Source organism: Microtus pennsylvanicus, chromosome 3 (genome assembly GCF_037038515.1).
Source record: "Microtus pennsylvanicus isolate mMicPen1 chromosome 3, mMicPen1.hap1, whole genome shotgun sequence".
NCBI lineage: Eukaryota > Metazoa > Chordata > Mammalia > Rodentia > Cricetidae > Microtus > Microtus pennsylvanicus.
In genome coordinates, this window is record NC_134581.1 from 58,430,184 (window position 1) to 58,456,195 (window position 26,012).

The 26,012-nt window shown below is 45.5% G+C and overlaps 1 protein-coding gene across 1 annotated transcript; it reads left to right on the forward strand.

The window, feature by feature from the left end:
- The first annotated feature begins 218 nt into the window (after positions 1–218).
- Positions 219–14,665, forward strand: Spesp1 (sperm equatorial segment protein 1). Its single transcript, XM_075967571.1, has 2 exons — positions 219–279; positions 13,527–14,665. Exons 1-2 carry the CDS (start codon positions 219–221, stop codon positions 14,663–14,665), a joined length of 1,200 nt encoding a protein of 399 aa, XP_075823686.1.
- The last annotated feature ends 11,347 nt before the right edge of the window (positions 14,666–26,012 follow it).

The window sequence follows — 26,012 nt, forward strand, 5'->3', positions numbered from 1 at the left end:
AGTCACTCCTGGTACCTGCTGAGTCCCAGCACGCACGCGCGCGCAACTCACGCGGTCGCCCCGCCCCCACCCATTCACTTTGGCAACCGTTGCGGGGCGCCCGGGCCCTGACGTGGGACCAAAGGCCGCTGACATCCCCTCTTTCGGGCCCTGAGGTACCCGGGCCTGGTGGGCCCAGGACGTTCCCGTCGGATGGCGGAGTACTGTGAACGACGCCCATGAAGCCGGTGGTCCTAGTTGTGCTGTGGCTATGGCCTTCGTCCCTATTGGCGTATCCAAGTGAGTGATGGGCCGGGTTGAGATCCAGGTTTCCTCTTCCTGCACCTTCCCGCCCACTGTCCCAGATACTGGCCTGGGTGACACTCCATTGTCCCCAGGATGCTCAGCTCATAGACTGGACTAAGTGTGACCCCTCCTTAGGCTGGGGACACCCCTTAGGTGGCACTGTTTACTGCTCAGGACACAAAACCAGTGACATATTGCAGTCCGGACTCAAACACTTCGTGTTTTGTTGGAATGCAACCAGTCATTACTTTATGTATTGGCCTTGGCTGCAATCCTGCATTAGAACGGGAATTAAGGGCTTGCTGCACAATTCTGCTTGCAAGTCTGATATATTTACTCTCTGGCCCTTGACAGTAAAAGACTGACTGGTCCCTGAGTTATATCGGAAGGGAATGTGTGTTGCGGGGAGGGGTGTGTCTCCTTCTGGGATGCTGGAAGGAAAGAATTCAGCCAAAAGGTACCTACAGTAAACAGAAGTGTATTAAGAGAAGCAAAGCACCCCAGAGACAGAGAGATTGGAGTCGGCTATTGCCAAAAGGGCATAGCGGCACAGTGGGTTCTGTATTGTGTATTTAATATACGTTTTTATGAATATTTATGAGGTAGATGGCTTATCCACATGGTAAGGTTTTTCTCTCCAATCCTGGTAAATGGAATCTCTCTTTTAGAATATTTCTTCCCACGTCCATAAAGAGGAGGCAGTTGAAGACCATTCTTTATTGCAGGCATGTGGGGAAATGCCTTGGCTCACTGTTCTTTGATACAGTGAGAACAACCTCTCTGCAGCTTGCAGGCAGTTTAACCTCAGAGGGGCATCTTGACTGTTAAGGGACCCAGCTGCCAAGATGCACCTGCGGTTGTCTTGACTACCTCACATGTAACTGCTCTATGTGTTTGTGTATATGCGTGTGGAGATCGGAAGATAACCCTAGGTCTTGTTCCTTGGATGCTTGCCACCTGGTTTGGTTTTGTTTTGAGATAGGGTCTTTCACTGCAAAATAGGCTGGGCTGGCCGGCCAGTGAGCCCCACAGATCTGCCTGCCTTCGCCGTCCTCCTGCTGGAATTACCAGCATGAACTGCTGGGCTGGGCTTTTTTCCACATGGGCTCCAGGGATAGAACCCAGGGCTTCACACTTTACCTACTAAGCCATCTCCCCAGCGCCCTCACTAAGTCCCTTCTGAGGCTGGGGAAGGTCCATCTCATGACTTAGTTATCATAGTAGCTTGTATCAAAAAATAAAATTGGGCTAGTGAAATGGCTCAATGAGTGAACACAAGCCTGATGGACCGAGTTCAATCCCCAGGCCCCTCAGTGGAAGACAAACACAACTAAAACTCTGTCCTTTAACCTCCACGTGGGCTTTAAGGCATAGGTCTGCATGCACACACACACACACACACACACAGAGAGAGAGAATGTGTGAGTCTTCTTTATGTCTGTTCTTAGGAAGCCCTTTGTCTTTAAGAACACAATGAGGGAGGATTAAGTCAGCAGCCCATTATGCTCACCTCTGTCAACAAATATACAAAAAGAAGATTTATCTTTAGAACCTTGTAAAGCTCCAAGTTACTTGGTTACAGTGTTGCAAATTCACATCTGGCTGTTACAGTACCAAAGCCTGTGACACTTGGGAGGATTTCAGACTGCAGGTGGAGTGTTCTGACGCTGTTTATTAATGGGGAGCATGTCACATAAGCGGGGGATGTCTAGAGAGTGACCTTTGCAGGACAGCGGGTACTTTTAGTGGCCTGTCTCTATTAATGCACCATGATAGAAAGATCCTGTCTATCTGTTTTTCTTGTTATTACATTTGTGTGTGCACATATGGGCGTGGCCTGCATGTACCGCATGCACCGCATGTACCACATGTACCGCATGCACCGCATGTACCACAGGGTGTGTGCTGAGGTCAGAGGACCACTTGCAGGAGGCAGTTCTCTCCTTGCCCCCTGTGGGTTTGGGGAAAAAACTCAGGTCAGGCTTGCAGGGCAAGTGCTTTTACCTGCCAGAACATCTCCCTAGCTTGAAACAAATTGGACGAGGCTGCCCCTGCTTGCTAGCTCATAATTTTTCATGGTTTACCAGGCCAGCTGAGATGTCCTCCTTCATCTGCATACCCTAGGACGTGCAAGAACTCAACGGAGACATAAAGAGCCAGGTTGACCTATTTTTTCCATGTTGTTGCTCTTAGTGAATTCTCATTTTCAATCTCTCTCTCTCTCTCTCTCTCTCTCTCTCTCTCTCTCTCTCTCTCTCTCTCTCACACACACACACACACACACATACACACACACTTTCTGTCCCCCTTTCTCTTGTCCATTTTATCTTTGAGACAGGATCTCATGAAGCCCTGGCTAACCTTGAACTCACTACATAGTCAACAATGACCTTGAACTTCTGCTGTCCCTGCCTTTACTTCCCCAATGTTGGTTATTATAGGTGTGTGGCACTATACCCAGTTAATGCAGCACTGGGGATCCAATCCCAAGCTTTCATGCATACTAGGCAAGCACTCTCCCAACTGAGTTTTCTGTCTAGTCTCCAGATTCCTTTAAATCATGGCAACCGGTTTCCAAGAATCACTTTACAAGTGATTGCCAGTGTCCTATGTGCAGGACGAGTCGCCTGGAGCAAGCCTGTCTTCTGTGTGGGAAGACTTGAGCCTATGAACATAAATAAATCATGAAGCACACAAAGATACTAAGTTGGATTTTGTTTGTTTGTTTTTGGTTGTTGTTTTTTGAGACAGGGTTTCTCTGTGTAGCTTTGGTGCCTGTCCTGGAACTAGCTCTTGTAGACCAGGCTGGCCTCAAACTCACAGAGTTTGCCTGCTCCTGCCTTCTGAGTGCTGGGATTAAAGGTGTCACCACTGCCTGGCATTAAGTTGGATTTTTTTAAAAAAAATCTAGAATGCTAATTAATATGACTATAGGGACTTACCCATCAGCAGAAGCTGCCTTTTTAAATGAATAGTAAGAAAAGTTGCTGGAAAAAATAATGACAGCTTGAATTTTGCAGGCAAATGGATGGATCTAGAAAACATCATTTTGAGTGAGGTAACCCAGACCCAGAAAGACAATTATCATATGTACTCACTCATAGGTGGTTTTTAAACATAAAGCAAAGAAAAGCAGCCTACAAATCACAATGCCAGAGAACCTAGACAACAATGAGGACCCTGATAGAGACATACATAGATCTAATCTACATAGGAAGTAGAAAAAGACAAGATCTCTTGAGTAAATTGGGAGCATGGGGAACTTGGGAGAGGGTTGAAGGGGAGGGGAGAGGCAGGGAGGGGAGCAGAGAAAAATGTAGAGATCCATAAAAATCGATTAAAAAAATCACAATAAAAAAAAGAAAGAAAAGCTGCTGGAGGAATACCAAAGTGGTTTCCTTTGCAGTCATTCTGAGTGTATGAAGCACAGCAACCTGGTTTGAGTTGGAAATACATTAGTTCTTTCTTTCTATCTTTTTTTCTTTTACTTTTTCTTTTTTTTTTGTTTTGAAGCACAGGTTCTTTTACATGTTTTTTGTGCTTGCAGTTGTTAAGACTCTTTTAATAATTAGTATATAAAACTTCTGGTTAGATTTTTGGGTGTGTCATCAACAGTGCCTATGCCAAGGTTGGCAGAGCAAAGTAAACATGTATAAGTTCATTGTGGGGGGCATGCGTGCATGCGTGTGCATACATCCATGTACACACACATACACACACACACGTGTGCGGCTGCACAGGTGCCATGTTGTGTATGTGTGTGATAGTCAGTAGATAAACTCAGCTGTCTTTGCCCTCCACCTCTCTGAAGCAGGGCTCTTGTTCACCACTGTAAACAATGGGGGTTCTCCTGTGTCCCCCTCCCATCTTGTTATAGGAACACTGTGATTAAAGGCACACACTGTGGACTCCTGTCCCCAGAACTCAGATCCTCACACTTGCACGTGAGCTTTTACCTGCGTATCATCTCCCCAACCTACAAACCCTCAAATAAAAAAGTCAGGTGTATTTTACTGAATTTCAACTTTTGCATCTTTTTTGTTTGTTTGTTTGATACAGGGTTCTGCTGTAGTTTTAGAGCCTGTCCTGGAACTAGCTCTTGTAGACCAGGCTGGCCTCGAACTCACAGAGATCCATCTGCCTCTGCCTCCTGAGTGCTGGGATTAAAAGCATGTGACGCCAAAGCTACAGAGAAACCCTGTCTTGAAAAACCAAAAAAAAAAAAAAAATCAACTTTTTCTTTATACTGAGCTACCAAGTTTCCCAGTGTTATATATATTTTACTACAACCTCAAACTCACCAGACATTTATATCAAACCATGTATTGAAGTTATCAACTTGCTTTGGATTTAAAGCTTTAGTGTTTAAAACATTTTTGAGCACATAGACAGGGACCATCCATTTCATATTGAAGGATATGCTTTTTAAAAATTCTGTTGGTTTGGTGTAGTTTCTTTGTATAGTTGATGTTGCACACGTGTGCGTGTGTGTGCATCTGTGTGTGTGCGTGAGTGTGTGTGTGTGTGTTTATCTTATTAGAAGAAACCTGTTCTAGTTTGCTTTTTCTTGCTGTGATAAACACTATGACCAAATGCCTTTCAGGGAGGGAGGAAAGGGTTTGTTTCATCTTATAGCTCACAGTCCACCATGAAGGGAAGTCAGGGCAGGGACTCAAGGCAAAAACTTGGAGGCAGGAACTGAAGCAGAGGTCATGGAGGAATTCTGTTTACTGGCTTGTTCAGCCTGCTTTCTTATAGTGCCCAGGACTACCAGCCCAAAGATGGTGCCAACCACAGCAATTGGCCCTTTTCCCATCAGTCATCAGTCAAGGAAGTGTCCCGTGGGCAAACCTAATGGGGGCACTTTCACAGTGGAGCTTCCTCTTCCCAGATGACTCCAGCTGTGTCAAGTTGACAAAATCTAACCAGGACGAAACTTCACCTCCTTTCATACCCTGTGCATCTTCATGGCACACTTGCCTTAAGTATTTCCTTCATGTGCGCCAGCTGCCACATCAGAGAATGTGGTGACTTTGCTTCATCTGTCAGGCAGTCTGAGAAACTCCAGAGGACAGCGCTCTGTTCCTCTTTCTCTTGATCTCGCTCTCTTTTCTGGTGTTCCTGGACATTTTCTTGGGGAAATGCATGGATTATTTCATTTTATTTTTATCTTTAGTGTGTGTGTTATGGGCGTGCATGCCACAGTCCGTGTGTGAGGCCAGAAGACAAGTTAATAGAGTTGGTTCTCTCCCTCTACCCTTTCCTCGATGGTCCTGGGCTTTGAACTCAGGCTGCCAGGCACCTTTACTGACTGAGCCATTTTACCAGGCTCTGGGAACTACATTTAGCCATCTTTCTTTTGGGTAGGTTTTCTGATAGCTTCCCTTGTTTTCTCCTTGGTTGTCCTTTCATCCCCAAGAGATCTTTTTCTGGGATGTGGAATTCTGGGTTGATTATTCCTCTCACCCACTTTTGCTGGCACTCATAAAATATATAATATTTCCTTCCAACCTCATGACTTCATATTAAATTTGTCATCCAAGTCCCCCCAAAGGTTAAGTCGTTTATCTCCTGCTTTGCATAGTGAGTGTTATATATACTTGTCAGTGTGTGTGTGTGTGCATATGTGTTTGTGGGTGTGTGTGCACCTGTGTGTGGAATGGAGGTGGAGTCAAGTGTCTTTTCTTGATCACTCTCCGTATTTATTAACATTGAATTTTTAAATTTAGTTGGTCAGGTACATATAAGTCTTTTGCCTGCATGTATGTATACCATGTGAATGCCTGGTACCTAGGTAGGTCAGAAGAGGGTGCTAGATCTCCCAAACTAGAGTCGTGCATGGTTGTGAACCACTATGTGGGCTCTGGGAACCCAACCTGGTCTTCTATAAGAGCAGCAAGGGACTCTGGTCGTTTTTTTCTGCTTTTCCTTATTTTTCAGATTGTACCATCAGCCTGGCTCAGGGCTCACCAAAGCTTTTCCCATCTCCTCCATGTGGCTGTTGAGTCTCACCTTTGAGATGTTTTCATTTCCACTATCGTGTTTTTCACATTTGTAACTTCTAAGCCTTCATTGTGGTTCTTTTTTACATCTTCTATTTCTTTCTGAGACTCTACTATGTTTCATTTGGTTCAAGCTTATTTATTGCTGCTTTTGTTGCCCTGTTGTTGTTGTTGTTGAATAGGGTCTCACTCAGCCCATTTTGGCCTCAAATGACCTTGGCTTCGGATCCTCCTGTCTCTACCTCCAAGTGCTGAGAGTACGGGTATGCCCTGTTTTTTTGTGTTTTGTTTGTTTGTTTGTTTGAGACAGGGTTTCTCTGTGTAGTGTTGGCTGTCCTGAAACTCACTCTGTAGACCAGGCTGGCCTCAAATTCATTGAGATCCTCTTGCCTCTGCCTCCCCAGTGCTGGGATTAAAGCAAGCACTACCACCACCTGGCAATATGGCCTGGTTTTTATGCAGTGCTGGGAATCAACCCCAGTGCTTCATGCACACTAAGCAAACAAACCAACTGACCTCCTCCATAGCCCCATAATTCCTCTTTAAAAGATTTTTTAAATTTTATGTGTAAGAGTGTTTGCCTACAGTTATGTATACTCTAAGGATGCCAGAAGAGGCCATCAGATCCCCTGGATCTGGACTTAGGTTGGAAGTCACCATATGGGTGCTGTGAATCGAATCCGGGTCTTCTACAAGAGCAACAAGTGCTTTAACTACTAAGCTATTTCCAGGCACCTCACCTTTTTTAAAAAAATATCTGTACATATTTGCGTTTCTGGGTTTCCAGATTCTTCTTCTACCTTTGTGGGTCATGTGTAACCCAGAGACCATCATTTTTCTCTCCTCAAGTTGTTTGTTGGTCAGCTTTCTTGTCCCTGCATTTCAGTTTCTCCTCAGGTGGGTTTTAGGTACAACTGTGCAGGGTTTTACTCTGTGCCTAATAGAAACAGGAGGGGAACAGTACCCTTTATCTTCATAGAAGCAGAAATCCCGATACATTGTTTTGTTAGAGGCTTTTGGAAGAGACAATGTACTTCATTAGTAAACAATAATAGCTAAGTAGGGGCTGGAGAGGTGCTCAGAGGTTAGGAGAGCATCCTGTGCTTTCAGAGGACTGGAGCTGGGTTCTTAGCACTCATGATGAGCAGTTCACACCTCCAGCTGCTCCGCTCCAGGGACTCTGACACCCTCTTCTGGCCTCTGCCAGCACTGCACACGTGCACACATCCACACCAACACATAACAAAACTATTTTGAAAATAGGGCACCAAGATGGATTATGTCAACATCTGAGTAGGGCACCAAGGGAATTATGGGATGGTCTGTCTTAACTTTTCACTGTATCCAGATATATCAGTGCTCCATTTACAATGCTCTGGAGGGTATTGTTCCCAGGCTGTGTAAAGGGTAAAGGGCTTAGGAAAGGAGAGAGATTTATTCTTCCTTCCTTCCTTCCTTCCTTCCTTCCTTCCTTCCTTCCTTCCTTTCTTTCTTTCTTTCTTTCTTTCCTCCTCCTCCTCCTTCTTCTGGTTTTTCGAGACAAGGTTTCTCTGTAGCTTTGGAGCCTGTCCTGGAACTAGCTCTTGTAGATTAGGCTGGTCTCCAACTCACAGAGATCTGCCTGCCTCTGCCTCCTGAGGGCTGGGATTAAAGGCGTGCGCCACCACCGCCTGGCTATTTTTTTAAAACATTTGTAGGTAAGGACCTGTGAGAAGGCTCAGAGGATGAGGGCACTTGCCATGCATACAAGCCTGGCAACCTGAGTTTGATCCCTGTAGGCCACAGAACGGAAAGAGAACCGACTCCAGCAAGTTGCCCTCCGACCTCCGTCTGCATGTGGGCTTTGGCACAAGTGTCTCCACCCCACCCATATCATGCACATATACACACAATAATAGCAATAGTAATAATGATGATAATTTTATAATTCTGTAGATAAATACACATTATTAACTATTTTTTTACTTTATAAGTTTATAATTAAGAATATCAGGAAATGTATCAAGTTAGTGTCAAAATAAGATGTAATTCCTGTTACAGATTATCAGAGAATTAGAACAGTTAAAAACCTATAGAATCTGTAAGTGGAGGAGCACACTTTTAATCCCAGATGCAGGCCAAACTGTGAGTTCAAGGCCAACCTGGTCTACACAGTGAGTTCAAGGACAGCCAGGGCTATGCAGAAACACCCTGTTTCAAACAAACAAACAAACAAGCAAAATCGTAAAAACTGTGGATAGCCTGTTTTAGTGGAGAAACCTGTAGGCCTTTGTAATGATATGATGTTGTATATTTTGTTTTGCTGTTTTCTGTGGTATATTTGATTTATAATATATTTCAAGTGAAATCTCATTCTGTCTATCATGTTTTCCAGTGCAGTTCTCAAGTGTTAAGTCAACTGATGTGCAAAACTCCAGAATCCAGGTGGATTGAATGTATTTGCTTCACGGTTTTGCATTCTGTAAAAAAAAAAAAAATCACACAATCATCAAACAAACGGAACACACATAAACACAAAAACTTTTGTCAAAAGTTAAGTTTACCTGGAGTCTCACACTTGTAATGCCAGCACTTGGGAAGTGGCAGACTCACTGATCAGGTGTTCAAGGTCATCCTTGGCTAAACAGTTCAGACTAGCGTGGGCTCCTGGGGGGCGAGGGGGGAAGGTTAAAGAAAGCAGAAAACAAAACTCCTGACATAGATCACCACGATCATCTTTAAAAGTAGTATTACTTCTAAAGTAGAAATAATACCTCTTGATAAACCTAAGTGAGTTTTGATATACTTTAGTTCTTTTAAAACTAGTACATATTAATTACACAAAGTAGTGAATTCCATTGCAGCAATTTTAACATGTATGTGACAGATTTTGATCATGTTACACCCCTGGAAATTTTTTTTTTCATCCGCCTGCCTCTGCCTCCCGAGTGTTGGGATTAAAAGTGTGTGCCACCAATGCCTGGCCTCTTTTTCCTCTTTACCAAATTCCACTCACATGGCACCTGCACACACTAATGGCTCCATGGATGGGAGTGATTGCACCCTTCAGAATTTCAGCTATTTTCATCCTCACAGTTGTTAGGATCACTTGGCTATTGTCTCTGTCATGTGATCAGTTCTCCCGTTCTAGGTTAAAAGTCGCAGAAAACTCAAGCTCAACTGACATCCTCAGAGCTGAGCTTCTTGCAGAACCTCAGGCTCCCAGACTGCTTTACGGAGGTCCTGGAGCAGTATCCTGATATCTTACCCTGCGGGGTGTGTGTGTGTGTGTGTGTGTGTGTGTGTGTGTGTGTGTGTAGTTGGATTTTTCTTTGGGCCACCAGCTTACAAATAACAAGACAGAGACTTAATAATTATGAAAGCTCAGCCTTATCTTAGGCTTATCCCTCTAGCTCTTATACCTTAAATTTACCTGTTTTTATCAGTCTATGTCTTACCATGTGGTTTTCCACCTTTCATTCTGCATGTCTGACACTGATCCCCCCCCCCCCCCCCATGTCTCCTTGGCATCTCCTGCCTACTTAGATTCTCCCCTCCACTTTCTTTCTCTGGGAATTCCACCTATGCCTCCTGCCTAGCTATTGGTCATTGGGCTTTTTATTACACAAATCACAGCAAATACATCTTCACAGTGTACAAATATCTCACGACACACATGTTCACATGTGTGCCTGTGAACGGATTTGTAGTGTGCCAGTGGGCATGCATATGGAGGTCAGAGGTCGACATCAGGTATCTTCTTTTACTGTTTTTCACCTTATTTCTTTGAGACAGGGTCTCTCCCTCACCCCGGAGCTCACTGATTTGCAAGCTTAGCTGGTGGCAGGCCATGGGGATCTTCCTATCGCCACCTCCCTACTGGGACACCACCACAGCTTCCATGGGTACGGGGATCTGAACTCTGGTCCTCGTGCTTGGGGGGCAAGCACCTTCTTTACCTACTGCTATGTGTCTACAGCATTAGAGGGCTTCTTAACCTTAGCCATGGTCTGGGGTGTGCTATTAGCTTAGGTAAGACATCCAAGTGGTAAAAACAGCAGCTATGTTGTATTGGGGTAGACCACAGGAGATAGTCAAGGTGTGATAAGTGACTCAGCTTTTAGTGGGTTGGTCTGTTTGTTGTAAGAATTAGACAGTTTACTCAAATTTTAGGACTTCCTGTAGAATGGAGAAGAACAGGATTTCACGGTGGCCAGGACTGTCTGTAGGGACATTGGAAGTGACCCTTCTCCGGTCTTGCCTGCAAACATTTTTTATAGGACTCAAATTGATTTGCAAGAATGGTCCTGATTAGTGGAACCCAGAAAGGCAGTCTGAATGCATAGATGTGTTGGAAGGGCAAAAACAAGAGGCAGGAAGCATGCAGGGAGGGGATGGATTCAAGAATAGAATGATCCAGAGACCCAAGGGTGCATTTACAAGGAAGAAAAGCAAGGTAGGAGGTAGGGTGCCTCTGTTGCTAAGCAACCACAAACAGGCTTTTTGGTGTTTCCAGAGTAACGGCAGAGGAGGATAATAAGTACTTGAGATGTTTTTAGAACTCACACCCAGTGAGCACCTCCTTTTCCTGTTCTTTGACACCCTAACTTATTTAATAGCTACTTGGGTATCCCATTTGCTAGTCTGAAGAGACAAGCTAATTTGTAGAAGATCAAGTGCGTCCTAGACTACTTTCAAGGCAGTGCCCTCTGCCAAGCTGTTCTGCCACTCCGTTGACTGCACACTTTAGGTTGGGCATGGTTAGCCCAATTGCTTGTTTCTAGTTGCCTAGAAAAGAACATTTCTCAAAAAAATTTAGAAATAACTTTTTATAGAAAAGATGAAATATACACAGAAATAGAAATAGTGTTACAAAAGCTCCATTTATAATAGACCCTTTGATTAATCTTGCATCATTGATATAGCTGCTCATATTCCTTCTCTCCTAACCTCCCTGTCCCTCTTCCTAAATTCTTGTCCTTAGTTTATTTAGAAGCAAATTATAGACATTGTATAATTCTGCCAGTAAGCAATTTAGAACGACTCACTAAAGTGTAAGGATGTAAAGGAACTTAACAGCAGTGCAATCATTTCTAAAAGATAACACTCAGGGGCTTTAGGGATGGCTCAGTCACTGCACTCAGGGGCTTTAGGGATGGCTCAGTCACTGCACTCAGGGGCTTTAGGGATGGCTCAGTCACTGCACTCAGGGGCTTTAGGGATGGCTCAGTCACTGCACTCAGGGGCTTTAGGGATGGCTCAGTCACTGCACTCAGGGGCTTTAGGGATGGCTCAGTCACTGCACTCAGGGGCTGGAGGGATGGCTCAGTCACTGCACTCAGGGGCTTTAGGGATGGCTCAGTCACTGCACTCAGGGGCTTTAGGGATGGCTCAGTCACTGCACTCAGGGGCTGGAGGGATGATGGCTCAGTCACTGCACTCAGGGGCTTTAGGGATGGCTCAGTCACTGCACTCAGGGGCTGGAGGGATGATGGCTCAGTCACTGCACTCAGGGGCTTTAGGGATGGCTCAGTCACTGCACTCAGGGGCTTTAGGGATGGCTCAGTCACTGCACTCAGGGGCTGGAGGGATGGCTCAGTCACTGCACTCAGGGGCTTTAGGGATGTCTCAGTCACTGCACTCAGGGGCTGGAGGGATGATGGCTCAGTCACTGCACTCAGGGGCTTTAGGGATGGCTCAGTCACTGCACTCAGGGGCTTTAGGGATGGCTCAGTCACTGCACTCAGGGGCTTTAGGGATGGCTCAGTCACTGCACTCAGGGGCTTTAGGGATGGCTCAGTCACTGCACTCAGGGGCTGGAGGGATGGCTCAGTCACTGCACTCAGGGGCTTTAGGGATGGCTCAGTCACTGCACTCAGGGGCTGGAGGGATGGCTCAGTCACTGCACTCAGGGGCTTTAGGGATGGCTCAGTCACTGCACTCAGGGGCTGGAGGGATGATGGCTCAGTCACTGCACTCAGGGGCTTTAGGGATGGCTCAGTCACTGCACTCAGGGGCTGGAGGGATGATGGCTCAGTCACTGCACTCAGGGGCTTTAGGGATGGCTCAGTCACTGCACTCAGGGGCTGGAGGGATGATGGCTCAGTCACTGCACTCAGGGGCTGGAGGGATGGCTCAGTCACTGCACTCAGAGGCTGGAGGAATGATGGCTCAGTCACTGCACTCAGGGGCTGGAGGGATGATGGCTCAGTCACTGCACTCAGGGGCTGGAGGGATGATGGCTCAGTCACTGCACTCAGCACGCTGACACACATAATAAAAATAAATTAAAGGTGGCAGTGAGGAATACCAAATGCACACATGAACAGAAAAAAATTGAAAGAATCAGAAAAATTTGAGCAGCGATCAGATATTTGAATTATTAGTGTGTGTGTGTGTGTGTGTGTGTGTGTGTGTGTGTGGCTGTTCTGAGGATCAAACTCTGGTCCTGGCAAAAGAGGTTGCTGAGACAGTTCTCTAGCCTCCTACCACCAAAATCTTATTACATTTGTTTTATTTGAGATAAAAGAACAAACATAATTTTTTTTGTTTAAAAATATTGAGGAAAATACCCCAAATCATGCTACTGGAAGGTGGGAGAGCAGAGACTAGCGTGGGACTGTCAGTTTCCCTGAACTGGTCTGCGTTTATTTTACTCAGTCTTCCATACATGGAAACTCTAGACTCAGAGCAAGTGTGGTTGTACACGTATATATGATTTTTATTTTGTCAGTAAAAAAAAATCAATAAAAGAGAAGACAAAATTACTTAAAACAAATCAAAAGACAACTAATAGCAAAACAGGGTAAGTAGGAAGTGAGGAGTTTTGAGTATTTATTATCTTTGTCTTAATACAATTGCAAATTCAGAAAATTGAATTTTTTAATACCTAACATCTGGCTCCTAAAAATTTAATAATTTGCTCCAATGAGCCAATATAAACCCAGCATAGTTCCTTGCAGGGCTAGACAACATGATCAAGGATGTTGGTTTAAAAAGTTGCCTATTGAATCATAAACTATATGAGAAAACAAACATAAAATGGTGTAGGAAAGGGCACCCATGTCCAGCTCCCCTTGTGCATTTTCAGTGGATGCCTGCCTGCTGTTAGGAAAGCCCAGTTCTTTGCTGTTAGGGAAGCTGAGTTCCCTGTTTGTGTACTAAGTGGTAGCATAGACAGGGAACTGAGGTTAGCAGATTCTGCCATCGTGTCATATGCAATAAGCATTACTTACTGTGTGTTTGGTTTTTCCCCTCAAGCCATAACTGTGTTGCCTGATGAAGAGCAGAATTTGAATCATTATGTACAAGTTTTACAGAACCTGATAATGAGTGTTCCCACCAGGGATCAGGGCTCTGAGGAAACGTCAAAGCCCTCAGGAACTGTGGAAGTTGCAGAACCGAGGTCCTCGCCTGAGCTGATGCACACCCCTGAAGTTACCCCTGAGAACGACGGTCTGATCAGGCCCATCAGCGAGGAAAAGACAACTTTCGCTTCTAGCGGCTTCACACTGGGAATAGAGAGGAGAAAAAAAACCAAAAGTACAGTGTTCTGGTCCATCCGGCCAAATAACGTTTCTGTTGTTTTACACACGGATGAACCGTACATTGAGAGAGAAGAGCCAGAGCCGGAGCCGGAGCCAGAGCCAGAACCCCAGGCTAGGCCAATGATAGTGCCTGAGTATGAGTCGGAGGCAGAGCTGGAGCATGGAACACTGCAAGAGTCAGAACTAGACGACCAGGCAGATTTAGACACACAGCAAAACAGGATGCAAACTGAGGTCCAGAGTATGACATCCATGGTTTCCCAGCCATGGTCGGCAACTGCACATGTCACCATAACAACCAGAACCACCAGCAACTTGGATAGCTCCACAGACTCTGAGGATGTGCCCCAGCTCTCAGGCCAGTTGGAAACCGAGAACTACGAAGACTTCTCTGGACACCACTCCCTGAGTCCGAGATATGAGGACATTTTGAGAAAAATTTCCAATGTTAATGTAGAAATTCAGCGGGGGCCTCTTGGTGACGGCAACAACCCTGAGTACAAAGAGTACATCAAGGCCTCCAAGGAGCACCTGAAACGGAGCCTGGCCCTGGCCGCAGCCGCCGAGCACAAGTTAGAACAGATGTACAGTTCTCGTGTCTTCCAGGAGGGAGAGACCAGCGAGCCCGTTGATGACATGGAAACGGTTATCAACATGCTGTACAATTCCAGGTCCAAGCTGCCGGAGTATTTGAATAGTAAGCGTATACCATCAGAGCTGAGAGAAAAGGCCACTGTCGTGATTGGTGTGTTGAAAAAACTATTATGTGTAGATCAGGTAGAAACGAAACGCCTTATTAGGAAGCTGTTAAGCAATAATATAAAAATCCTAAATATCCTTGATGTCCCATGAACAAACTCATTTAAGCAAAGGGCTCATCCACAGGAAAATAAGCATATTAGTGATTTCAAAAGTTGCCTAAAATATTTTCTATTATACTTCCATGTGCTAACATCCTTATGTTTCATGTCATAAAATATTTTCATATGCACTAAAAACCTAACAATTTTAAAATAAAAATTTGCTTCATGAGTTTGTGGTTCTTTTCTTCCTCGTTAGTTCAACAAGTTGTGATGAGTTAGTCTCTAAAATGTTTAAGCTCTGGTTCTGCTGACTAGAGGTGTTTAGAGACTGCGAGCGCTGTGTGACGCAGCCAGTTTTAAATAATGGCTTGCGCTCTCGAATCCCCTTCAGACCATCTGGGTTTTCTGTATGAAGAGCACACACTCAAGACGGGTATCAGAAGCACTTCGGTTTGCATGTATGCTGCTTCCTTGGGAAGTGGGTGATATCCCGAGACATCCTGTTTGGTGGTCAAATACTTGGGTCATTATGAGGGACCCTGACCTGGATCTGGAATGAGGTCATCCTCATACTTCCCTCCCTTGGCTTGCATACAAATACATTCAAGATTTACAAATCTTTTGGTACCAAGTATGACCAGCCGCAGCTAAGTTAGCCGTATGATGTTATAATCAGAGTGCAGTTTTATTCCATGATGAGACCAGTATTATATTCAAGTTCATTTACTTAGTGCTCTTTCATCAAGGCAGCTATTTATAAATCAATAAACATTTATTGACCCTCTAGTAAAACAAAATGCTAGGCTTAAGGGACAGAGTGAAGAGCTATGTTCCTCTCTTTGAGATTATAACAGGGAAGCTATAGCCATTGAACAAATCCATCTGCTTTAAATTTTCCGTTGGTACAAGCTCTTATGGGAGGTAGCTAGTCTAACCCCATTTAGAATATTGAGAAGAGTACCCTCAGCAAGGAGCACGTGAAGGGAGATCTGAGAGGTGAGATATGCGTGGGGGAGGAGAACACTCCAGGCAGAGGAAGAGTGTGTGTGAATGTTGAGCTAAGCTGAGGATGGCAGGTTCAAGAAGTGCTTGGAGTATAGGAAGGCCAGAGGGAGCATTCCAAGATGAAGCAGGCACATATTGTCAGAAAACAGCATGCAGGTCTCACGGTGTGCGTCAACTGTTTCATCTTTATCCTGTGGTCGGTGAGAAGCAATCTGTGGATTTGAAGCAAAGGACCCAGTGTGATCAAGTTTGTGTCAGACACGGGGTGTGTTTTAAAACAACACAATACTCTGGGCACAAGTTTTAGAGGCAGGCCGAAGTAGACAGGAGCTGTGCACGAGTCGGCTTTGACTTGGATTATGTGAAATGAAGCAGACAGTCTAGAGGCTGAGCAAACAGAACCAGGGGCTAAGCACATGGGTGTGACTGAGTGGAGAAAAGGGGCCAAGTGAAAACTCCCACAGGGCTGTGCTGTGAAGTGACCACGTGCCTTTGGGTTCACAGAACCGCTGTTCACTGTGTTTAGTTTTAAAAATAAGCTGCTGTGAAAACTGGTAAGCATCTGCAAAGATGAGCGATAACACGGTGACAGCACCCAGCCACCATCCAGTGTGAGCTGGATGTCGTGTTCTAATGAAGGTCGTGTCTAGACGGCCCCCTCTCTCCCCACTTCCTGTGTGCTCAACTGGATCCCCAAGAGTTTGATCATTTTGTCTCCAGCTTGAATCGTGTGCGGCTCCCTAAGCTTTTCAAGAACAGTTTTCAAATGTTTCATAGCAATATCATCATGTGGCATTAATGGTATCTCGTCAATGTTTAAATTTAAAAAGTGATTAACCAGTGGGAGATTTGGAGTTTCTTTGTATGAATCAAGATCAAATAAAGTTCACACATTGCTATTGCCTGACTAGACTCAGACTTCTCTTTTAATTGAAAATAAAATTTTAATTTCTCTTTCCACTTTTTAAAGCTAGAATCTTTTTTTTTTTTTTTTTTTTTTTGGTTTTTCGAGACAGGGTTTCTCTGTAGCTTTGGAGCCTGTCCTGGAACTCGCTCTGTAGACCAGGCTGGTCTCGAACTCACAGAGATCCGCCTGCCTCTGCCTCCCAAGTGCTGGGATTAAAGGCATGCGCCACCATCGCCCGACTTAAAGCTAGAATCTTAATTATTGGAACAATGGCCATCAGTACTATCGCTTCACAGTGTGGATTTGGCGTTGCATCTGGATAGGTGGCTGGAGTGTTTTCCTGTCCTCTATTTTCTTAATTTATTCATGTTTACTTACGTGTATATGTCAGCAATGTGACGTGTATGTGTGTCTGTCTGTCTGTCTGTCTGTCTGCCACCAGTGGCCAGAAGAGGGTGTCAGTTCCCTTAGAGCTGAAGTTATTATGCAGTTGTGAGCCACCTGGTGTGGGTTCTGGAATGCGAACTTGTGTTCTCTGGAAGAGCAGCCAGTGCTCTTAACTCCACCTACCTGTCCAGCTTACACTGTATTTTTGGGGCGAGGGGTGATTTAATCTAGAAGCACTTCATCAGAATGAAGTTTGTGTTTTTGCTTTCCTTTCCCTCCAGTTTCTTTGCTTTCTCCATTCCTCTTTTCTTTCTGTGGGGTGTGTGTGTGTGTGTGTATGTATGTGTGTATCTGTGTGTATGTGTATGTATGTGTGTGTATGTGTGTATCTGTGTGTGTATGTGTGTATGGAAGCCAAAGGTTGACAGAGGGTCTAGAGAGATGGGTCAACACCCATGTTGGATGGTTTACAATCAACTGTAACTAGCTCTGGGGGATTTGATACCTTCTTTGGGCAAACACACATAAATTAAAAATTAGAGATAAGATCGCACATTGTATGCGTGCAAAAATGTCTTGGATGGAGTTGGAGAGGAAGCCATATTAAAAGGATGAGTTGAAGGAGCTAGAAACAAAACATGTAAAGACAGCTTTTGAAATTCTCAACCGACTGAGATCTGAGACAGAGAGAGGTGGCAGCTAGAGCTGAAAGCAAGACTTGGAGAAAATGTCAGCTTCTTATTAGACAGCAAGTCACTGTCATGGGGAGGCAAGAAGTCAGGAGAAAGAAAGGATGGAGATGGCCAGGGAGGGGGGAGTAGGAAGGAAGGAGAAAGAATGGATAAGGTAGGGCTTGTAGGTTTGCCAGGAAAGAAAAATGAAAAAAAAAGAGGGATGATTCAGGGTATGCACACCTGTAAGCTCAACATTTGACAGGTAGACATAGGAGGATCTGAAACTCAAAGCCAGCTGAGGCAGAAGAGGAGACCAGCTGCCGAGAGCGGGTTGAAGTGCGTGGGGATGCTGACTAGGAGGACGGCTAGTGTAGGCGAAGGGTCTAGGACATCGCAGACACTAAGAGGTGGCCTTGTGTCGTGTGCAGCTTCAGAGAGGGTTGTGTAATTGTGAGGTGGTCCGTGGAGACCACCTCCTGTCTCCAACAGGTTCTTGACCTACGCACCTCTAAGAATGGAGCGAGCAGACAGCTAAGAGAACAGTCAGGAGGCGTTTTATTGTCAGTGTGGGATTAACAGTCTCAAAGGAGGTAAAATAAAGCAGATGCCACACGGGGTTTAAACAAAAGATGTGCGGGACACTTTGTGCCTGCCAAGAGCCATCCCAGCTCTGGGAGGGCTTTGGAAGTGCCACGCCAGAGTGCTCTCTGAATCCCCATCTGTGGCTGAGGAGCTGTCACCCTCCCACAGTGGGTCAGAGCACTTGTTTCTGAGATAATGTGTACACTGGAGCAAAGCTGCGTGAGATAGTGCTTCGCCTGATTCGTGTTTGTATTTTGGCAGGGTACGTTGGTTTATTTGATTTCACATAATAAAAAAAAAGTAATTTTAAGCCTCCAAAATTTTATTGAAAAGATGTTGACAAAAAGCCTCTATCCCTCAGACTAGAGGAAGTTATTTTCTATAGCATTTTTCTTCATTGGCATTAAAATATCTGACTAATGAAACCTGAATTCTTCAGTCTTAACAATGTGTATCTTGGAACATTTACTTTCATATGATATAGAATGGGATTTAGAAAACAGCTCTTTGTTTTATGAAGGAAATGCTAATAAATTCTCTCAAGAAATCTAAGTAAACTTATTAATGTATTTTTCCCCTACAGAACACATTTTACTGTTTCTGCATCAGCATGTCTGAATCAGAAGTTAGCATTACCCCTAGTATATTTTATAAGGCAAAATATAGAGTACTTAGAGATGTCCATTAGGTGAGGTTAATTTTTGGTTTGTGAGTTTTTAATTTTTTGGGACAGGGCCTCTCATGTAGACTGGCCATGAGGTCTCTAAATAGCTGAGGATGACCTTGAACTTCTGATCCTCCAACCTCTTATAGATGTTTGTCACTTTCCTAGTTTAAAACGTGTTCAGCCCAGGACTCTGTGTGTGTTAGGGAAGCACTCCATCTCCTAAACCACATTCTCAGCCTCTGCTCCTAGAATTGCAGCCATATGTCCATGATACCTCTTTGAGATTTTGGTTTGAGAAGACAGTCTCTCATTGAGGCAGATGCTGGGGCTACCCATCTCTGAGGCACTGGGCAGGAATGAAACATTGTTCAAGTCACAGTGCTAACTCACCTTCCTGGCTTTTGCTTTTCTGTGAATAAGAAACACTGTTGGGCACTGATCTGACTCTCTAAGGAGCAGCTGTTGGACTCTTGCTTGGTGCTCTGGCTGCCTTAAGCCAAGGACTGCTAGCCCAGCAGCCAGCTGGACTACACCAGCACCAGCACCAGCTGCTTTAGACATGCCAAAGATGTCTTGAGGAAGCTACAGGACAACTACAGCTGCTTGCTGCTGAAGCAAGCCTCTGGCTTCTGAAGGGACATCCCCAGACAAGACAAGTTCAAATGGCTGGCACCAGACTTTTCCTGTAATTATTGATATCCAGGCCAAAGGGGAACACTTCTCTTTCGTGGGCCAGCAGAGGGACGCTGTGACTGGTGTAAGAGGAACAATGCTGTGAGTGATCTAAATCCAGTCCTCCATTTTTTTCTGAAGCTCTGCTCTGACCGCACATGTGCCCATTCTGTGGCCATGTAGCACACTCCTGTGCTCCCCTGTCCCCAGCGTTGCAACATGAGGCTCAGTAGCAAGCTTTTATAGAGTGATCGTCCTCGCCCACTTTTGACATCTGTCATTAGTAGAACTGGCGGAACTGGTGGATGAGAGCAGGTGGCAGGGGTGACAGAGGAGCAGTTGGCTTTTCCATTGCAGAAGTGAGGAGGCAGAAAACGCTGGTGGCATTCATGGCTGCAGCACACGTGAAGCAGCAGCAGAACCGTGGCAGTGGAGACGCAGCGGCAGGTGACAGAAGCTGGCAGCAGAGCGGTACTGGGTGTTGGAAACGAGACTGGCAGAAGTGGACAGCAATGGCAAAAGCAGCAGCAATGGCTGCCACTCAGTGATGACCACCACAACAGTGGCCCTAACTGTAAGACACGCCTGAGCTCTTCAGGACAGTGACCAGGGCGGGAGCAAGAGGAATGTTGGAGCCAGGTGGTGGTGCATGCCTTCAATCCCAGCACTCGGGAGGCAGAGCCAGGCGGATCTCTGTGAGTTCGAGGCCAGCCTGGTCTACAGAGCGAGTTTCAGAACAGCCAAGGCTACACAGAGAAAACTTGTGAGGGATGTTGAGAGTAGGGAATGAGTGAGAGGACTGGGAGACGGCTTGGCTGGTAAAGTGCTTGTCTCATAGGCACAAGGATCTGATTTTAGAATATTTAAAAAGTCATTCTCTTCACTGCCATACCGTGTATAATGTATCTTGATCAAATCCATCCCCAGTCCCCCAGTTATCTCCCTTGCACTCTGGAACACTCCTTCGGTGGCAATTCTGAGGATGATGGTCCAAGCTGTCCTCGGGCCTCCACCTGCACACATGTGCACCTGCATACACACAAATACACACACGCACATTCTACATAATCACACACATACATACACACATGCATTAAAAAAAAGACAGGGTAAGAGTGGACACAGAGCCGGATCTAGAGCAGAATAGAAGGCTTTGAAGACCCAGAGAAGAGAAACTGCAGACTCTGATGACTAGAAGCATTCTGAGAGCTTTCCAAGTCTTAAGGGTCCTGGGCACTGTAGGCCTAAGAGCTGAGACACCGGCTACCATGGAGGGACAGGAATTCCTTTACACGCGAGGCCTCAGAACGGCAAGGATGGCCACGGTCAAGGGCTGAGGTTGTCTGACTTCCTGAGCCTAGGTAGGCTCTAGTGCTTGTGACTGTAAGACCCAGTGCCCTAGGCTGCACCAGGGCCCCACCAGCTGCTGCTTCTAGCTGTCTACCACTACTCACTGCCAACACCAATAGATACTAACACTGGCAGCACCGCAGGAGCATCGCTCAATCTGGGTAGAGCAAAAGTCCCTGGGTTGCTGATCCGGAACCTTGCTATGCTGCCCCAGGCTGTCCCAGAGCTCCCAGGCTCCGGTGATCTTCCTCACCAGTCTCCTGAGTAGCTGGCACTACAGGCACTGGGTTGCTGATCCGGAATCTTGCTATGCTGCCCCGGGCTGTCCCAGAGCTCCCAGGCTCCGGTGATCTTCCTCACCAGTCTCCTGAGTAGCTGGCACTACAGGCACTGGGTTGCTGATCCGGAACCTTGCTATGCTGCCCCAGGCTGTCCCAGAGCTCCCAGGCTCCGGTGATCTTCCTCACCAGTCTCCTGAGTAGCTGGCACTACAGGCACTGGGTTGCTGATCTGGAACCTTGCTATGCTGCCCCAGGCTGTCCCAGAGCTCCCAGGCTCCGGTGATCTTCCTCACCAGTCTCCTGAGTAGCTGGCACTACAGGCACTGGGTTGCTGATCCGGAATCTTGCTATGCTGCCCCAGGCTGTCCCAGAGCTCCCAGGCTCCGGTGATCTTCCTCACCAGTCTCCTGAGTAGCTGGTACTACAGGCGCTGGGTTGCTGATCCGGAATCTTGCTATGCTGCCCCAGGCTGTCCCAGAGCTCCCAGGCTCCGGTGATCTTCCTCACCAGTCTCCTGAGTAGCTGGTACTACAGGCACTGGCCAACTGGCCATCATAGCCAGGCTAAACAATAAGTATTTACTTGTGTGTTTGCTTTCTTATTTTTCTTGAGACAGGATCTCACTATGTAGCCCTGGCTGGCCTGGAACTAGCTATGCAGACCAGGCTGGCCTCAAACTCACAGATATGCCATAGAGATCTGCAGAGATCTGCCTGCCTCTGCCTCCAAAGGGTTTAAGGTGTATAACCACCAGACCTGGCTTAAAGGATAGTTTTTTGTTTGTTTTGTTTTTTTGGATTTTTCGAGACAGGGTTTCTCCGTAGCTTTTTGTTTCCTGTCCTGGTACTGCCTCTGCCTCCGGAGTGCTGGGATTAAAGGCGTGTGCCACCACCGCCTGGCTAAAGGATAGTTTAATAAGCACATTGACTGTTGAGTTAATAGCATATGTGCATGCTAACTTGCAATTTTAGTCTTTAAGGAGAATCAGAAGAATTAAACCTCCGTCACTTATCTCCACATCAATCTTTGTAATTTAATCTTTCTTCCAGTTTTGTGATACGTTTGTTTTTCTCTTTCTGGTCCCTTAAGGGGGTAAAACCTGGTTGGGGCTAGAAATCTTTCTGAGAAGCACCTTGGCTGTCTCCCATACAGTTTGGGACATGTTTTGTTTCCATTCATTTCTTTCTTTTCTTTTTTTCTTTTTTCTTTTTCTTTTTTTTCCCCAGACAGGGTTTCGCTGTAGCTTTGGAGCCTGTCCTGGAACTAGCTCTTGTAGACCAGGTTGGCCTTGAACTCACAGATCTGCTTGCCTCTGCCTCCTGAGTACTGGGATTAAAGGTGTGCGCCACCACTGCCCAGTTCTTTTTCTTATTTTTTTTAAAGATTTATTTATTTTATGTATATGAGTACTCTACCTGCATGTACAGTTTTAGGTCAGAAGAGGGCATCAGCTCCCACTACAGGTGGTTGGGAGCCACCTATGTGGTTGCTGGGAATAGAACTCAGGACCTCTGGAAGAGCGGCCGGTGCATTTTAACTGCTGAGCTACCTCCCCCGAACTGTTTCTGTTCATTTCCAAGCATTTCAGATTTCTACTGTGATCATTTCCTTGGCCCATTATTTGTTTAAAAATACGTTAAATTCCACCTATTTGTGAATTTTCCAGATCTCTTTGTATTGATTTCTAATTTAATTCCATTCTGTTCATAGAGGCTATTTTGATTTCAGTGTTGTATGTGTGTGTGTGTGTGTGTGTGTGTGTTTGTGTGTGTGTGTGTGTGTGTGTGTGTGTGTGAGAGAGAGAGAGAGAGAGAGAGAGAGAGAGAGAGAGAGAGAGAGAGAGAGAGAGAGAGAGAGGAGAGGAGCTGGGGTGAGGTGAGGTGAGGTGAGGTGATAGGCTCACATCTGGAGGTCAGAGGACAGCCGTGAGAAGTCCGTTCTCTCCTTCCACCCTGTTGAGGTGGTGTCTCCGTCTCTCTTGTTTCTGTTGCTGCACTGTGTACTCCAGGCTACATGGACCAAGAGCTACTAGACAGTTCTGTCTGTGCCTCCTGTCTCACACGGAAGTGCTGGATTACAGCTGTTTCTGGAATTCATGTAAGTGCTCCTTATCTGCAGAGCCACCTTGTGTTTAGGGTCTCACTGAAGCTGGAGCTTTCCTGGCCAGCCAATGAGCTCCAGGGATCTGCAGGCCTCTATCCACCGCACTGGAATTACAGACACATGCCACTAAGCCTAGCTTTTATGTGGGCGCTAAGGACCCAAACTCAGGTCCTCACGCTTGTGTTGCAGCAGGCCCTTTCCAGTCTCTGATTTTAGTATTTTTAAGTGTGCTGAGCTGTTTGGGAAAAAAAAAGTATGATCTCTCCCAGAGCCTGTTCCAAATGTACTAGAAACACACATGCAGCTGCTGGTGTTGAGCCCAAAGCCCTACAATCTGTTCTCTAGGTTGTTTATAGTGTTGGGTCTCTTCATTGTTTTATGTCCCTATAGATCTTCTATTTAGATTCTCAACCTGCTATGGAAAATGAGGGGTAGGACTAGATTGCTTACTGATTAAGGGCACTTGCCACACACTTCTGGGACTGCAGTTCAGGGCTCAGCATCCACATTACAGCACCAGGAGAATCCTGTGCACACCTGCCTATTCCAAGAAGGGATAGAGACAGGAGGATGGCTGGGTCTTGCTGGCTTCCAGCATAAAAGAGAAAATGGGAATCCCTGTTTCAAGGAGAGACCCTGCCTCAAAGGAACAGACAGAAGGGGCAGAGGGAGATACCCACATCCTCCTGTGTGGCTTCACAGATGCACACAAGCACGCAGCCCTCACACATGTGGACATACACACAGAAATAAAGAGTAGGGTATCAAAGGCCCAGTATTATTGTGGAATGGCCAGATTTTCTCTTCTCTTTCATCAGCTTCCTCTATGCAGGGCTCTGGTGTTTGAAGTGCGCATGTTTGCAATTTTTAGACCCTCTCGATGAAGTGGACATCTATGTGGACATCTTGAATGTGCAGTCTTCCTCTTTGTCTCTCATAATATATTACAAAAATTTTAGATTACCGGAGAGACGGCTCAGAGGTTAAGAGCACTGACTGCTCTTTCAGAGGTCCTGAGTTCAATTCCCAGTAACCACATAGTGACTCACAGCCATCTGTAATGAGAGCCGGTGCCCTCTTCTGGTGTGCAGGCACACGTGGAGTCAGAATGTTGCATTTTTAGATTAGATTTATTTACTGCATATATGTACATATTTGGGGGTCAGAGGACAACTTGCAGGCATAGGTTCTCTCCTTGCTGATTCTCATAATATTTGAAAAAAATATTCTGTTTCCACATTTGTGCACATGAATGCGGTGCCTGTTGAGACCAGAAAAGGGTGTTGGATCCCTGGTGCTAGAAGTACAAGTGGTTGTGAATGAACCAGTATGGATGCTGGGAGCCCAGCTCTGGTCCTCTGGTAGAGAAGGAGAATTCTTTACTGTCGAACCATCTCTTCAGCTCCCCAGCCTAAGAGTTTTAGACTCAGAGTCTATTTTGCCTGATGTTTGTGTAGCCGCCAGCTTTCTGGGTTTTTCTTTTCATGGGATATCTTTCTAAACTCTTCTACTCTCAGTCTTTTTGTGTCTTGGATCCAAGATGAATCTCTTTTGCAGGACATATGATTGGCTCGGGTTTGTAATTATTGGTTTTGCAAATTGTGCCCTTTGGTTGGGAAGTTTAATCCAACCAATTGTTTTATGTCTAAAATAAGGAGTGATTTAAAAGGGCTTGCTTGGCAACACTCAGGAGGCAGAAGCAGGGGGTCTATGTGAGTTTGAGGCCAGCCTTGTATTCAGAGTGGGTTCCAGGCCAGCTAGGGATACAGATTGAGAACTTGTTTCAAAAATTTTTTAAAAAGGGGGGATTACTTATGTTTCTGTATGTCATACCTTTTTCTGTCCTCCATCCCAGTCTCTCCTCCTGTGTTTAGTTGGTTTCTTGTAGTGAATCGTGCTAATTCCTACATATATCTTCTTTTATTTTTTCCAACTCTCATCCACAGATAACTCAGAACAAAGTAATCTTATACTTCCTTACCCAGAAACATGTGCATCTGTCATATGAAGAAAAGAAAAAAGGAAGGAAGAAGAGAGATAATTGGAAATATGACTGACCATAGAGCAGCTATTAAAATATTGGCTATGGGAGACTGGAGAGATGGCTCAACAGTTAAGATCCCTTGCTGCTCTTGCAAAGGACTTGAGTTCAGCTCCTAAGACCTATATAGCAACTCATGACTCCCTGTAACTCCAGCTCCAGGGGATCTGACGCCCTCTTCAGGCCACCAAGGGCTCCTGCATGCATGCACATGGTGCACAAAAACTCAAGCAGGCTCACACACATACACATAGATAAAAAAAACACAAAGAAATTTTTTTTAAATATTTATTTATTTATTATGGATACAATATTCTGTTTGCATATATGCCTGCTAGAAGAGGACACTAGACCTCATTACAGATGGTTGTGAGCCACCATGTGGTTGCTGGGAATCGAACTCGGGTCCTTTGGAAGAGCACACAATGCTCTTAACCGCTGAGCCATCTCTCCAGCCCAACATAAAGAAATCTTAAAGGAGAAACATGCCAGCTACAGATGTGATGTGTGCCTTTTGTTGTGGGGAAATTAAACCCATGTCAGGCAACCGAGGCAAACAGGCTTCACAGTGTCTTACTGATGCATCAAACAGTGAACGTGCTCGGAAAGCAGAAGTCACTGAAGAGCACACGTGCTGACAAGGGTGGGACAAGGTGTGTTTCCTGAGACGTGAGAAATTCTTTTAGATGGAATGATTACGATTGCTTGTAGGTATAACATCAAAACT

Coding starts and splice junctions, on each gene's coding strand:
- Spesp1 (XM_075967571.1), top strand. CDS start 219: ATGAAGCCGGTGGTCCTAGTTGTGCTGTGGCTATGGCCTTCGTCCCTA. Junction 280..13,526: donor GTCCCTATTGGCGTATCCAA/GTGAGTGATGGG, acceptor TTTCCCCTCAAG/CCATAACTGTGTTGCCTGAT.